At 36.5% G+C, this 12,266-nt stretch overlaps 1 protein-coding gene and 1 long non-coding RNA gene across 2 annotated transcripts; one reads left to right on the forward strand and one right to left on the reverse strand.

The window, feature by feature from the left end:
• Positions 1–106: 106 nt before the first annotated feature.
• Positions 107–3,822, reverse strand: LOC103706224 (uncharacterized). The gene is made up of 3 exons (XM_008790272.6): positions 3,688–3,822; positions 544–618; positions 107–399 (listed from the first exon to the last, which is right to left on the reverse strand). The coding sequence occupies exons 1-2, from the start codon at positions 3,808–3,810 to the stop codon at positions 568–570; spliced, it is 174 nt and encodes a 57-aa protein (XP_008788494.1). The 5' UTR covers positions 3,811–3,822; the 3' UTR covers positions 107–399; positions 544–567.
• LOC149753050 (uncharacterized) lies at positions 3,799–4,130 on the forward strand. The gene is made up of 2 exons (XR_016396254.1): positions 3,799–3,923; positions 4,008–4,130. It is a non-coding gene; the product is annotated as an uncharacterized LOC149753050 (long non-coding RNA).
• The last annotated feature ends 8,136 nt before the right edge of the window (positions 4,131–12,266 follow it).

Below are 12,266 nucleotides of genomic sequence, written 5' to 3' on the forward strand. Positions count from 1 at the left end.
ACACAACTTATAAGGATCTTCAGCAAAAATAAATAACTTTTGTGGTTGAAGCCTGAAAATAAAAGGTACTAGGTCTTCTGAAGGGATGAGAACCATCCTACGTATATGCAAAGAAATGAAGACACTTTAAGCAACATATTTTGTCTAAAAAGAGTACATTTGTTTATCTAAAATATACATATTCTGGCAACTTGAAAGCCATCTTTGACAAAGAACAGATTGTCATTTACTTAATGACTTGCTAAGGGAATTAAAAGTACAACATAGAGTTCTTGTAACATTTCCTGACAGCAATTACTGGAATTCTCCCAATTACTGTAATTCCCTTGGCATCAATGATACTGTAGTGTTCCGTCAACTGAACCACTATGATGGCTTTCAACAAATCAGCATCAATACCTGAATAATGGACAAAAAAGAAGAAAGGCTAAGTGCATTATTGGGAAAGAATATTTTGTTAAGTCATCAATTATAAATATTATGAAATCACTATTTTCACAAAAATAAGAGAACATAGGACAAGCAAGTGTTCATGTAAAATACCTGATAAGACAGCTCCTAAGTGGTTTAAGAACCTTTGACCAAAGCAGCTTCACGCTCCTTTCTACGCTGTTCTCTCTGAGGCATTGGCAGTATAAGTAAGGGGTACAGAAAATTGTAGAAACAGCTTTTTCACATTCAAATAACCTTATTACAAAAGAAAGGAGAGAACCTTAAACAAGGAAGAGAAAATAACTGCATTATCCAACTCTCAACTAAAAAAAAGAAAATTTCTTAAGAAACCCAATTAGAAAAAGAATTTGGCAAATTAAATTCCTTTATCAAGCCTCATGGTTAACTGAGAGCATTCTTTTAGGCTGTATTATTTTGGAAAAAAAGCATGGGAAAGGGAAAAGATGTTCTAAGAGACTTAGTAGTAGAGTCTAGACTTGTCTCAAGCCTTAAGGTGAGTTTCTCAACTTAAGTCATGGGTGAGTTCATATAAAATATTTAGACTCATGGATCACAAGAGAAGCTCATGTGAGGCATATACAGGAACCTTGTACTATACTAGTTATGACAAGTATATATGATGGGATTTGCCAATTTCCATCATCAATTGAAAGTAAGGATGAATCATTTGTACTTCTTTCATATGCCATCCAAATGGACTCAAAATGCCATACTTAGGCATCATTGGGTATGTTGAAATACAACTCAAATGCCAAACTTAGGTATCATAGGATATGTTACTCTACTAAAGTTTTACAAATATATGAGGACAGGGTGACTAACTGAAGTAGGCCATTATTTAATATATTTGCTTCGATAGCAGAAGAATTTGAAAATCATTGAAACACTGACAGGTTAAGTTTGAAACGACATAGATGGTGGTCCAGCAGAGGATAGGTGGTGAGGATGAAAAGTTTTGGTTGGCAGTGGGCTGAATGAAGAGCAATGATGCAGGACGGTCTAAAATAAATAAACCCTCCAGTCCTGGAAGAAAAGAAATAAAGGAAAAAAAAATTAAAACAATCATATCTGGTGTTTTTACATGAAAAGTAGGTTAAGTTTTACTAAACATAATCCTTTTCCTGATTTCTTACTGAAGCCAGCACCTTTTCATCACAAAAGGTAATCTATGACCTCCTAAAACTCCCAATTTTGAATTCCCATAAAACCCCATGTAAAAATACAAATAAACTAATTAATGACTCTAAATCACAGTTCTAATGATCCTAAAAGAATGCAATTCAACCTAAATCCAGAGTGAGACCATTGAACTATAGACCTGATAAACTAGAACTTCTAACATCACGCAACAAATAGGTCCAACTAAAAACCTAAAGAAACCAGAAACTAAGACACTAACTATGTAAGCTTTGTTTTTTAAAATCGTACTGGAAAAAATCTTCTCTTTTATATGTAAGACTGCAATAGTCCTTGTCATGGTTGACTTCTCCTTCTTCTATTTCTTCTTTTTTTGGCATATGCATGGAAACAAGCCATAGAGGGAAAAATATGAGCGGTGACAATAGGAGTGTCAAGCTACCTTTCTCCCATATTTCCTTGTTAAGATTCCTTACTAAAGAAGAAACTCTTTGAATTGTTGCCAAAAGGTCGTCCTGGATTTGAAAGTTTACCATTGGAAACCCTCATTTGTGTATCTACACCCTCCATCAAGTAACCAGTTGATGACAGAGCTCCAGAACATAGTCAATCATTAATCTGATGTCCCAAAAATATTAATCCTTTCAATAGCTGGATCCAAAAGTGAATATTCTTTTCTTATGAGAAAAAATAAGATAGACGTTGCAGAGCACTAGAAAACCTTTAGATCAAGGAAAGGAGGAGGACTTAAATTTCTGGTACTCCCAAAAAAGAGAGCTTTTCTAGACAATTCTCTGTGCAGGTAAAAGGTGAGTGAAGGGGGTTCATGAGACACCCACCCCCCCCCCCCCCCCCCAAAAAAAAAAAAAAGAAGAAGAAGAAGAAATAGCACCTACTTCTAACTGATTTGATGAATTGTTCTATATATAAGCAAACTCTTTAAGAAGACTGACTCTCTCTCCCCTCTGGTTTTGTTATGCCATGACATCATGTAAATCATATTACAGTTGATTAGGAAGAAATTCTACTCCAGCAACTTGCAAGTAGCCCATTTACTCCTAATGAAAGAAATCACAAAATCTAGGATAAGGTTACATAAACAATGAAAAGAACACCAAACTCAACAAAAATCATCTCCAATTCTTTATGAGAGATCTCACGCTATGCAGTCTTCTTTATTCCTTTTTCCAAGCTTGCGGTATCAATCTTTCATTCACAAGTACATCTCCAGTTGCTAACATTCTCCCCTAACATGTTGAACTTCCTGCATTCAGTGGTTTGCTTAATTCAATAATTCTTTCAATCCTCATCATTTACCTAAAATTAACATTTGATGAAATTTTGACATATTTAACCATCATCTTTGGTTTAGTGGTGGCATTAATTGATGACATAAGTAGGCCCATCTTTAAAAAACCAGAATAGTGATTTCGCAGTTCTTGATAATCAGACTACCAATGCCATCTTGAAATGGAGTCATGATAAATCGACTCCATGGCTGCAGCCTGCTAGGCCTCCTATACAATTTTTAAGAATGTAGCAAAGGAAACTTCGCTGGCACGTTTCTATCATGGCTGCTTAAGTGAAATTATCTCCTATTTCATCCACAAAATCCTCCGAACGAGACTTATGAACACTACATCGCAACAAATTCTGAATGCATTCGGCCGTGCGAATTCCCCTTCAAGACAACTTACAGCCACATAGCGTAAAATTAATAATCATCACATGGAAAAACGAAGCTCAACCAAGATTTACGTATGTCAGCGATCATATTTCCATCAAAAAATTAAAGAAAAAATCAAGAAAATTGCAAAATTAGAAATTGAAAGCCAAGAGCCCGTTGGTTCGGTACTTCTTTCGTTTTCTGTTTTGTTTTCAAACATCCAAGAACAAAAATGTACTAGACTGGACAATCGTATGATGAAACCTTTTTAATTCTTCAAACTGTTTGGTGAAAATCTTCAAAGGCTTTGGAAGCAAAGATTTATAAAAAAAACACATCACAAAGAATGAATTCACTTTGTAGTTTAAAAAAAAACCATCCAAATAGAAGGACTTGGAGATGATGAATTTGATTTCAAGAAGGTGGCATACCCTCCGTTCCCAGTAGGGATGGAAGCAGATGAAGTCATAAACGGGACCGATGGTGTTGAAGAGGGCCAGGTTCACTCCCGTGAACACCAGCAGCGCTGTCATGGGCCGCGATCGGTGCGGCATATCTTCGCTTCCTCCTCCTCTCTATCAACAACTCAATCCGCGGGACGGACGGCGAGAAGCCCTAGCTCTAGGGTTTCCTCTTCGTCGGGAAGAAGGAGGGCGGAGCGGCGAAGGCGGCGGCGGAGCGGCGGAGCGGCGAAGGCGGCGGCGGAGCGGCGGAGCGGCGAAGGCGGCGGCGGAGCGGCGGAGCGGCGAAGGCGGCGGCGGAGCGGCGAAGGCGACGCTACAAGGGAGGGGCTGCGGGGAAGGGAGAGAACAGGAGGGAGAAGGGGAGAGGGTTTTGGCGGTGAGGCGAAGGGCTGCGGAGAACAGGAGGGAAGGGGAGAGGTTTTTTTTTTTTTTCTTTTCTTTTTCGTGGAGTCTCCCACGGCATGGAGGTGGGGTATTTTTTTCTTTAAATTTTAACCCACTTTGGGTGATCTTAGATTTCCGATTTGAGAAATGAAAGTAATTTAGAAATCACCGCCATGTAGGATCACCGTGGTGCAACCAAATGCGGTAATCTCATCATCTCCATCCACATCACCCGACGATCATCCCATACCAAACGCCTTCAAATTGGATTTGAAATTTTATTAAATTAGATATGGATTTAGGTGGATTGTTACATCAAAATACAATATGTGACTTGTTACTGTAAAAATTAGCCTTTTCTCCTTCTTTTTTTTTCGATATACAATTACACACGTGCACATGAACTTGCCTACTACTCATACAGGTTGGGGGTGTATCTTTTGCTCGAAAGAAGGATTCATCTTTCTTCATGCAAATTCATCATTGAATCGCATAATAGTCGCTTTGAGCTGTGTGCAAACATATGAATAAAAGAGTTTAGAGTGCCTGGAGATTTGTATAGTGCACAATCCAATAGTTGACGTCATGAAAGAAGATCAATCATTCTTTGGTCTCCAAGTCTGCGAAGATGAGCGGGATGACAGTGGTTGTGCTCGGATGAGGACTCTGATACCCGTTATCCAACTTGAAATAAGAAAGAGAAAGTCCACTTGCCGGAGTTTGTTTTATGGAGAATCCTTCAATGCCTAATTCAGGTAGGGATCTTGGGAAAACAATAAAGATTTAAGAATGTAAGGGTGTAAGTGTCAAAAGAACATACTTGGAGGTCCACCAGGTGCAGTTCATAAAAGCAAGGATCAAAATTCAAGTAAAGCAGACGCTCGCCCTGATTTCTCAATAACAACCCATGCATCATGCCTGATGGTTTGGCCATGTATTGCGCCCGCATGTTGCGCTTGCATGTTATGCACATAGGGCCTAACTATGCCCGATTATGGGCCGAGCTATGACGGCCACCTGCCGAGCTCACTAGAGGCATGCAGCGAACTCCCAGTGATCGGCCTGCCACGATGGTTATGGTCAGCTCCGAGGCATATCACCTACTAACAAATAATTTTTAAGAGTATTTTCAATGATCAAATTTTTGTTACTTCTGAACCTTTAGGTTCCCTACGAAAAACTTGAAATTTAAAATTAGAAGAATTCTGTTGAAATATCTAGGTTGAATATCATGTCCACTTCAAGTATACAGAAACAATTGGACTCCGCCTAATCCTACTTGGAGAACTATCTACTTTTACAAGCTAAAAATATGAGAACAGAGTTTGGTGATGATGGTGGTGATTACAGGTAAGAGCAGAGGAAAACTCACTAGAGATGGAGATATTTGCAGACAATATCAGCAATGTTTTGTGAATCGGCAATGAAGTACGTTCCCATCCCAACCTTTACGAGAGTCCCTTCCCCTGATTATTTTTCTCTGGTGCATTAGGTACGCACCGCAGCATCAAGTCCATCATCTGTCCAGGTTAACCTGCAAGAGTTTGATGGACAGAGCCAGTTTTCTTCACAAATAATCCCTGGACATTTATATTCCATAGTCAGAATTATATTAGTTTCATGGTGCAAGGAAGAGGAAAGAACTAATCTAAAGTTTAGCAAGATATCACATACTTGCATATGTCAGCAGCTATTTTGTCCAAAAGGATATCAGCAAATGACAGCAGAGAACCAAACAAGGCTCATGAAGTTTGATGGTTTGATAGTAGATGAGGTAAAAATCTAGCAGGGCCATGAGGTTCTCAAAAAGATTTGGTTAGCTGAATTTATGGACCTATTAAACTGACAAACTCAGTTGCAGAGCTCAAAGAACATGCAACTTGTTTCTTAAAGTGATTACAATTTACTGAAACAGTAACTGTGTGCTTCAGATTGATTATGCTTCTATCACTGACCCTTCTACATATATTATGTATTAGTAAGAATTACTTTGGATTATAGCATACCTGAATAATTTATAAATGTACAAAATCTAATGATACAATTAACAAGTTGGGTTTTGCCATCCAATCATTTAGTATATCTGCATTTATTTTACTACGATAGTTTATTCCTATGCCACATTTTCTTGTTGTTAATTAATTGTAATCCACAAATTGCTTGATGAAATAATTCAAGTATTGAAACTATCAAACTAACTAATTATAAAAAGGGAGAGTTAGGGTGTAAGATATCTGAAAGTTTATGTTAAGATGGAATAGGGGAAGTGGTGATGATACCATTTTGTAATTTCTCTCAAATAACATAGCAATCTAACTCGATGTTTTTGGTTCTCTAATGAAACAACATGTTGGCTGCAATGTTTAAGGTTGCTTGGTTATCACTGTGGAGTTGTGTGTGAGCAATACCAAGATCCAATAGCAAGTATCATAACCATGCAAGTTTCATGCGATGTTAGCCATGGGACAGTACATCTACTCCGGTAGAAGAGCAAGAGATAGTGGTTTATTTCGCCATGGGATGGGACTGTTGCCAAGGAAAGTAGCATAACTAGTTGTTGAACGCCTACTCGTAGGACAGCAAGCCTAATTTGAATCTATATAGGTGGAAAGTTGTAAACTGAAATTTAGAGGCAGTAAGACCACTTGAGATAGTAAACCTTTCAAGTATACAAGATTAGATGAGCAGCATTATAATGTGCGGTATGAAGTTGGTGCATAATTGACTTAAGATATGGACCGCAGAGGCGATGAAGGTATGAGTGATTGTGAGATAGATCTGCCATCGAATAAGTCAAGATATAGGCCAGGATTAGATAACTATCCAGTATCATCGGCTAGACATTGATGCCGTTTGATCAAAAATGTTGCTAGTTTGGCGCCAAAAAACCCAATCTCAGAAAGAATGGCAAGAGTGTATTTCCTTTGAGTAAGTAAAATGCTATCTTGAGCCTAGGCAACCTCAATGCCTAGGAAGAACTTCAATTGGCCAAGATCCTTGATGTAGAACTAAGACTATAAGAAAGCCTTTGGAGAATTAATGGTAGAGGCATTATTCCTATAGCAATGATATCATCTATATAAATAAGGACTATTGTGAACATTGCACCCTTATTATAGGTAAAAAGTAATCAACATACTATTCACAAAATCTTGCCGAGCAAAAATCTTGAGCAAAATTTTCTAATAAATTAAGAGAAGTTTGCTTAAGACCATGTAACGACTTTTGTAGCTTATAGGCATGAGTCTTCCTCTTACGGGCAAGGGTAGAAGGTAATTTCATGTAGACCTTTTCATGGAGATCATCATGGAGAAAGGCGATGTTCACTTTGAGTTGGTGGAGTTGCCATTTAATGCAGAAACAATAACAAGAAGATAGTAAACTATGGCTAATTTGGCAATAAGTACAAATGTCTCATGATAGGCAAAGCCTTTAAGTTGTGTAAACTTCTTGACCATGAGATGAGCCTTGTAATTATCAATGGTATCATCAGCCTGCTACTTTATTTGTACATCCATTTGCATCCGATGGATACTTTCCATATATAAGAGGTACAATTGTCTATGTGTTATTTAGTTCAAAATTATGTAGCTCGCCGGCCCGAGCATCCCTCCAACATTTGTGCTTGACAACCTAGTTGTAAGTACTGTATTCAACATGACAAGCAATAATAGTGAGAAAAGCACAATGAGATAAGAAATATTTGGAATTGGAAAAATAGTGAGAGATGGGATATGGCTTGCCAGCTGCTGGAGCACCTAATTGTTGTGGTAGTGCATGGACCGGTTGATTCAATAGAATAGATTGTATGAATGGTTCTAATGGTAGTGTATCAATATTTGTTATCCAGGAAGTATCAATTAGAGGAGATGCGGATGTAGTAGAATGCCATTCTTGAATGTTATCAAGAGGTATAACATGTGTTTCATCAAACAATAAGTGTAATATATGGGTCGTGGTGTCATTATTAGCAATCGAAAATGGCATGACAACATGATTTTCATAGGCCTTGTTAGGCATGGTAGCAAAGGAAAAAATCATTCTAAAATTACATCATGGCTTGTAATAGTGTCATATGTTTCCAAATTGTAGATTCAACATCATCACTATCCTTGAGGGTGACCAATGAAAATATATCGATGAGAACATGGTTCAAACTTGGTGAAAGAAGTATTAGTGTTCTTAGTATAGCAAAAATAAGCATCCAAAGACATATGATCATAAAAAGGTGGAGAAGATAGGAGTAACTTGTGGGGAGTTTTACCAGATAAGATAAGGTGCAAGCATCTTGTTTATATGACAGGTTCCAATGAGAACAACTTGAAGGGTAAGTGACCTTGGAATCGTAAATCATAAGCACCTCGAGGAGAAGTCCGTGCTTATATTTAGCTCTCTCATTCTATTAAGGTATATGGATGCAGGTATATAGGTGAAAGATGCCATACTCTTGAAACAATGCTTGGTATTATTTTACAAGAACTTCACTTCATTGTTAGTTCGAATGATTTTTGCCTGACATTAGAACCTATTGTGAACCATTTTCAAAAGAAAATATTTGAGATAAGAAAAGGTTTCAAATTTATATTTTATCAAAAATATCCAAGTGTAACGAGAATAATCATCAATTATGCTAAGAAAATAATGAGCGTCTAGGTGGAGAGAGTATGATACCCTCCCCAAATATCAAACCAAAAGGAGTATCACATTTATTTGAACTAAGTGGATAAGGAGTTTTGGAATTTTTGGCTAACACATATTGTTCACAAAGTAATCATAAACTTGAAATATTGCAAAAAATAGACAAAATACTTGAAGTTTGACCAAGTGAGGGATGATTGAGTTTTTAATGTCATTATTATGTGAGATGATCTATGGTTACAGGTAAAGTAGAGAGTGTGATATAATTTTTGTAATGCTTATTGGAGAGTTTGTAAAGCCCATCTTTGACTTCACTAATTCTATTAGTTGCTTCACGGTCAGGTTTGAAAAATGCAGACTATAGAAAAAATATAGCAGAACAATAGAGCACATAAGTTGGCTAACTAAAGAAGATTGTGATTAAAAGATAGAACATAGGGAACATCACTCTAGTTGAGTTTGTCTATCAAGTTAAAAATGCCAACAAACATGATGTGAGCTGTAGAGACATTCAATATGCTAATAGGTTGGAGTAATAAAACATTTGTTGATGACTCCATTAAAGATAGAGAGGTTACAAAATGATTAGATGCCCTAAAGCAATGATCTAAGGATGAATGGGTGTTATATTAGTATTAGAAAGCATCCATGCAAAGTTTATCGAAGGAGTGGAAGCAACATTTAAAATTGACATCAATTGATGGTATAGGATGGCTACTAGATTTTTATATATGTTCTAAATTAGAAGCATGATTAGAACCATGCTCATTGTTTGATGCTCTAACCGATGTAAGAGATTTCTTTTGTTACAAGTGATCATTGTTTTTGGCTTTAGGGTGACTTTGGTGGATAACCCATGATTGTCCAAAATTTGGCTTTGGTATGGCCGACACCACAATACTCTTTGCAAACTTGTTTGGGATGCCATCTGGCTAGCTTTATTAGTAGCCAAGGATGCAACATCAACACTTGATCTTGGGCAATTCAAATACTCTTCCATTGTTCCTCCTGAAGAACTAGAGAATACACTTTACTGACATTTAGCAGAGGCTCTATGGTTAAGATTTGGGTACAAACATGGCTAAAAGTTTCATTCAATCCTATTAAAAATCGATACACTTCCACATTACTTTTGCTCTGTAGTTCTTTGAAAGAATTACATATGCATGGTGGTACTTTGGAGTAGGAGGCCAGCTTGTACCATATTTTCTCCATAGAAGTAGTAGGTAGCAGCAAAAGACTATCCTTGTTGTATGGTGACAAGCTTTCTTTTCGATTGATAATTTTTTTCTTAAGAAAAATGATCTTTAGGATTTGCTCGCAACTCTTGAGTAGTCATTATCAATAAGTTCTCTATGGAGAATATTGAGTAACCAAAATAAAACCATATAGTTGTGTTGTTCCCATGTCTTAACAATAGAGGTGCAGTTGGTTTATGTAGACTCATCCATAAAATATAATTTAGTTTTGGCTCCAAGAGCAACAATAACTACATGCCTCTAAGTACCGTAGCGGCCACCAACAAGAACTTGTGGAGTCAATATAGACATGTTCATGGTGATAAGATGCAAAAAGGAATGAGATGAATTGTAAGGAAGAGGAGTGTTATATGCCTTGGTCTGATACCATAGAAAAATTGGTTGGAAAGAATGGCAATCTTCTCTACCATATTCCTTGAATATATATAATCTTAATAATAGAAATCCCATAATTTTTGGGACATCTATGAATACAAATCCCTGAACTTAGGGTTAGCTATAAAACATCTAGAGTAATGGAAGTTAACAATAAAAGATTTTATGATTGTAAAGAGCACAATACGGAAATGGATCTCGATGATAGCCAATGATCATATAGTATAAATATGGAAATGAATTCCAATGATCCTTTAGATAGTTGAGTGTACAAAAATATAGACATGGATCCTAATGATTATGGAGAGACTAGAGCACATGTGCTTCACTAAAATGCTTGATAAAAATATGGAAAAGAATTCCATAACTGTAGAGAACATAAGTATTAAAATGGACCCCAATAAATACTAAGGGGGATGAGAGAGCACATGTTTGACTTGGTTGCCTAATATGTTAGCTTAGAAAATACAAAATCCAGATCTAACCTAATTTCCAAATTGGGTCCAATTTTTGACCCTGCCTGACCCCACATATCTCCAAATACAGATGAGGTCAAGTGTAATACGGAGGGCAAGTTGACCCTACCCATTTGCACCCATAAAAGTTGTTGTTCTCATGCTAATATTCCTACCATTTTAAACTAACTGTGCAATGCATAATAAAGATAGAGATGTCTTTGCCATGCTAGCAAAAGTATTCCTTTATGATGCAATATATAATAAAAACATAGATCCCATTTTTGGTGTTATCAAAAAGATTTCTCCACCATGTGAAATTAACTGTAAAATATAACAAAAGATATAGTTGTTGTTCTCATGTTGTTAGAAAGACTCCTCCGCTTTGAAACTAATTGTATAAAGTACAATTAGATTTTTCTACCATTTGGAACTAATGGTAATAGAAAATAAAGATAGAGGTGTCATTTTCATGCTACCAAAACGATTTTTCTTGTGATTTAAAACTAAGTATAATAATGATAAAGTGTTGTTCTCATGTTAGAATGGCCCTTGCCATCTGAAACTAATAACTTAACTTACTAGTGGAGGTAATTGACCCCCAACCTAGATATTATTCACTTAACATAACCAATTACATCCTTGGGCAAATGAAAGGAGGAAAAGTTGAATGCCCGATGAGATTCATATAGAGAAAGAGGACAAGTTCAAGGACTCTCAACACAAATAAAATAAGGATGGGTGTTTGCTCAGAAGCTCTCTTCCTCCTCATGGATTTGTAAAATCAAGATAAAAATGCAGCTCTCATGCTCATATTCCTGTCATTTGAAATTAATTTTGTAACATTGATAAAGATAGCGATGTCATCATCGTATTACCAGGAACATTTCTCTAGCATCTGAGTCTAATATGCAATATATAATAAAAATAAGGATGCCATTCTTGTGTCATCAAAAAAAAATTCATCTGCCATTTGAAACGAACTTGTAACGTACAATAAAAGATACAGGTATTATTCTTATGCTGTCAGAAAGATTCTTCTGCCATATTCGAAATTAATTGTGTAACGTAAAATAAAGGTAGTGGCGTTATTCTTATATTGCCAGAAGGATTTTTCTTGTCATTTGAAGCTAATTATTGATGTTACAACAAAGATATAAGTGTTGTCTCATAGTATCTAAAGATCTTTTTGCCATTTGTAACTAAATTTGCAGTGTACAATAAAAGGTTATATGTGTTTTTCTAGAAGAATTAATTGGTCAAAACCTAATTATTAATCTAAAAAATAGCTAGAGACGGAGGGGCTTTTTTTTAAAATATTTTTTTGGTACAACGACGACTCACACTCGATGAATATGAATATGGTCAACAAGATAGAAAATAAAAAATTACATAAGGGCACAGGCACTGACTCATGGCTCGTCCAAATGAAATC

This window comes from Phoenix dactylifera, chromosome 8, assembly GCF_051530095.1.
Source record: "Phoenix dactylifera cultivar Ajwa chromosome 8, Ajwa_hap1_PhDact_Kaust_v1.1, whole genome shotgun sequence".
Lineage (NCBI taxonomy): Eukaryota > Viridiplantae > Streptophyta > Magnoliopsida > Arecales > Arecaceae > Phoenix > Phoenix dactylifera.

Bases quoted from the DNA above. Each gene is read 5' to 3' on its own strand.
- LOC103706224 (XM_008790272.6), bottom strand. From the start codon at position 3,810: ATGCCGCACCGATCGCGGCCCATGACAGCGCTGCTGGTGTTCACGGGA. The intron at 619-3,687 runs GTATGCCACCTT...CCAATGCCTCAG, and splicing joins ATCCCTACTGGGAACGGAGG to AGAGAACAGCGTAGAAAGGA.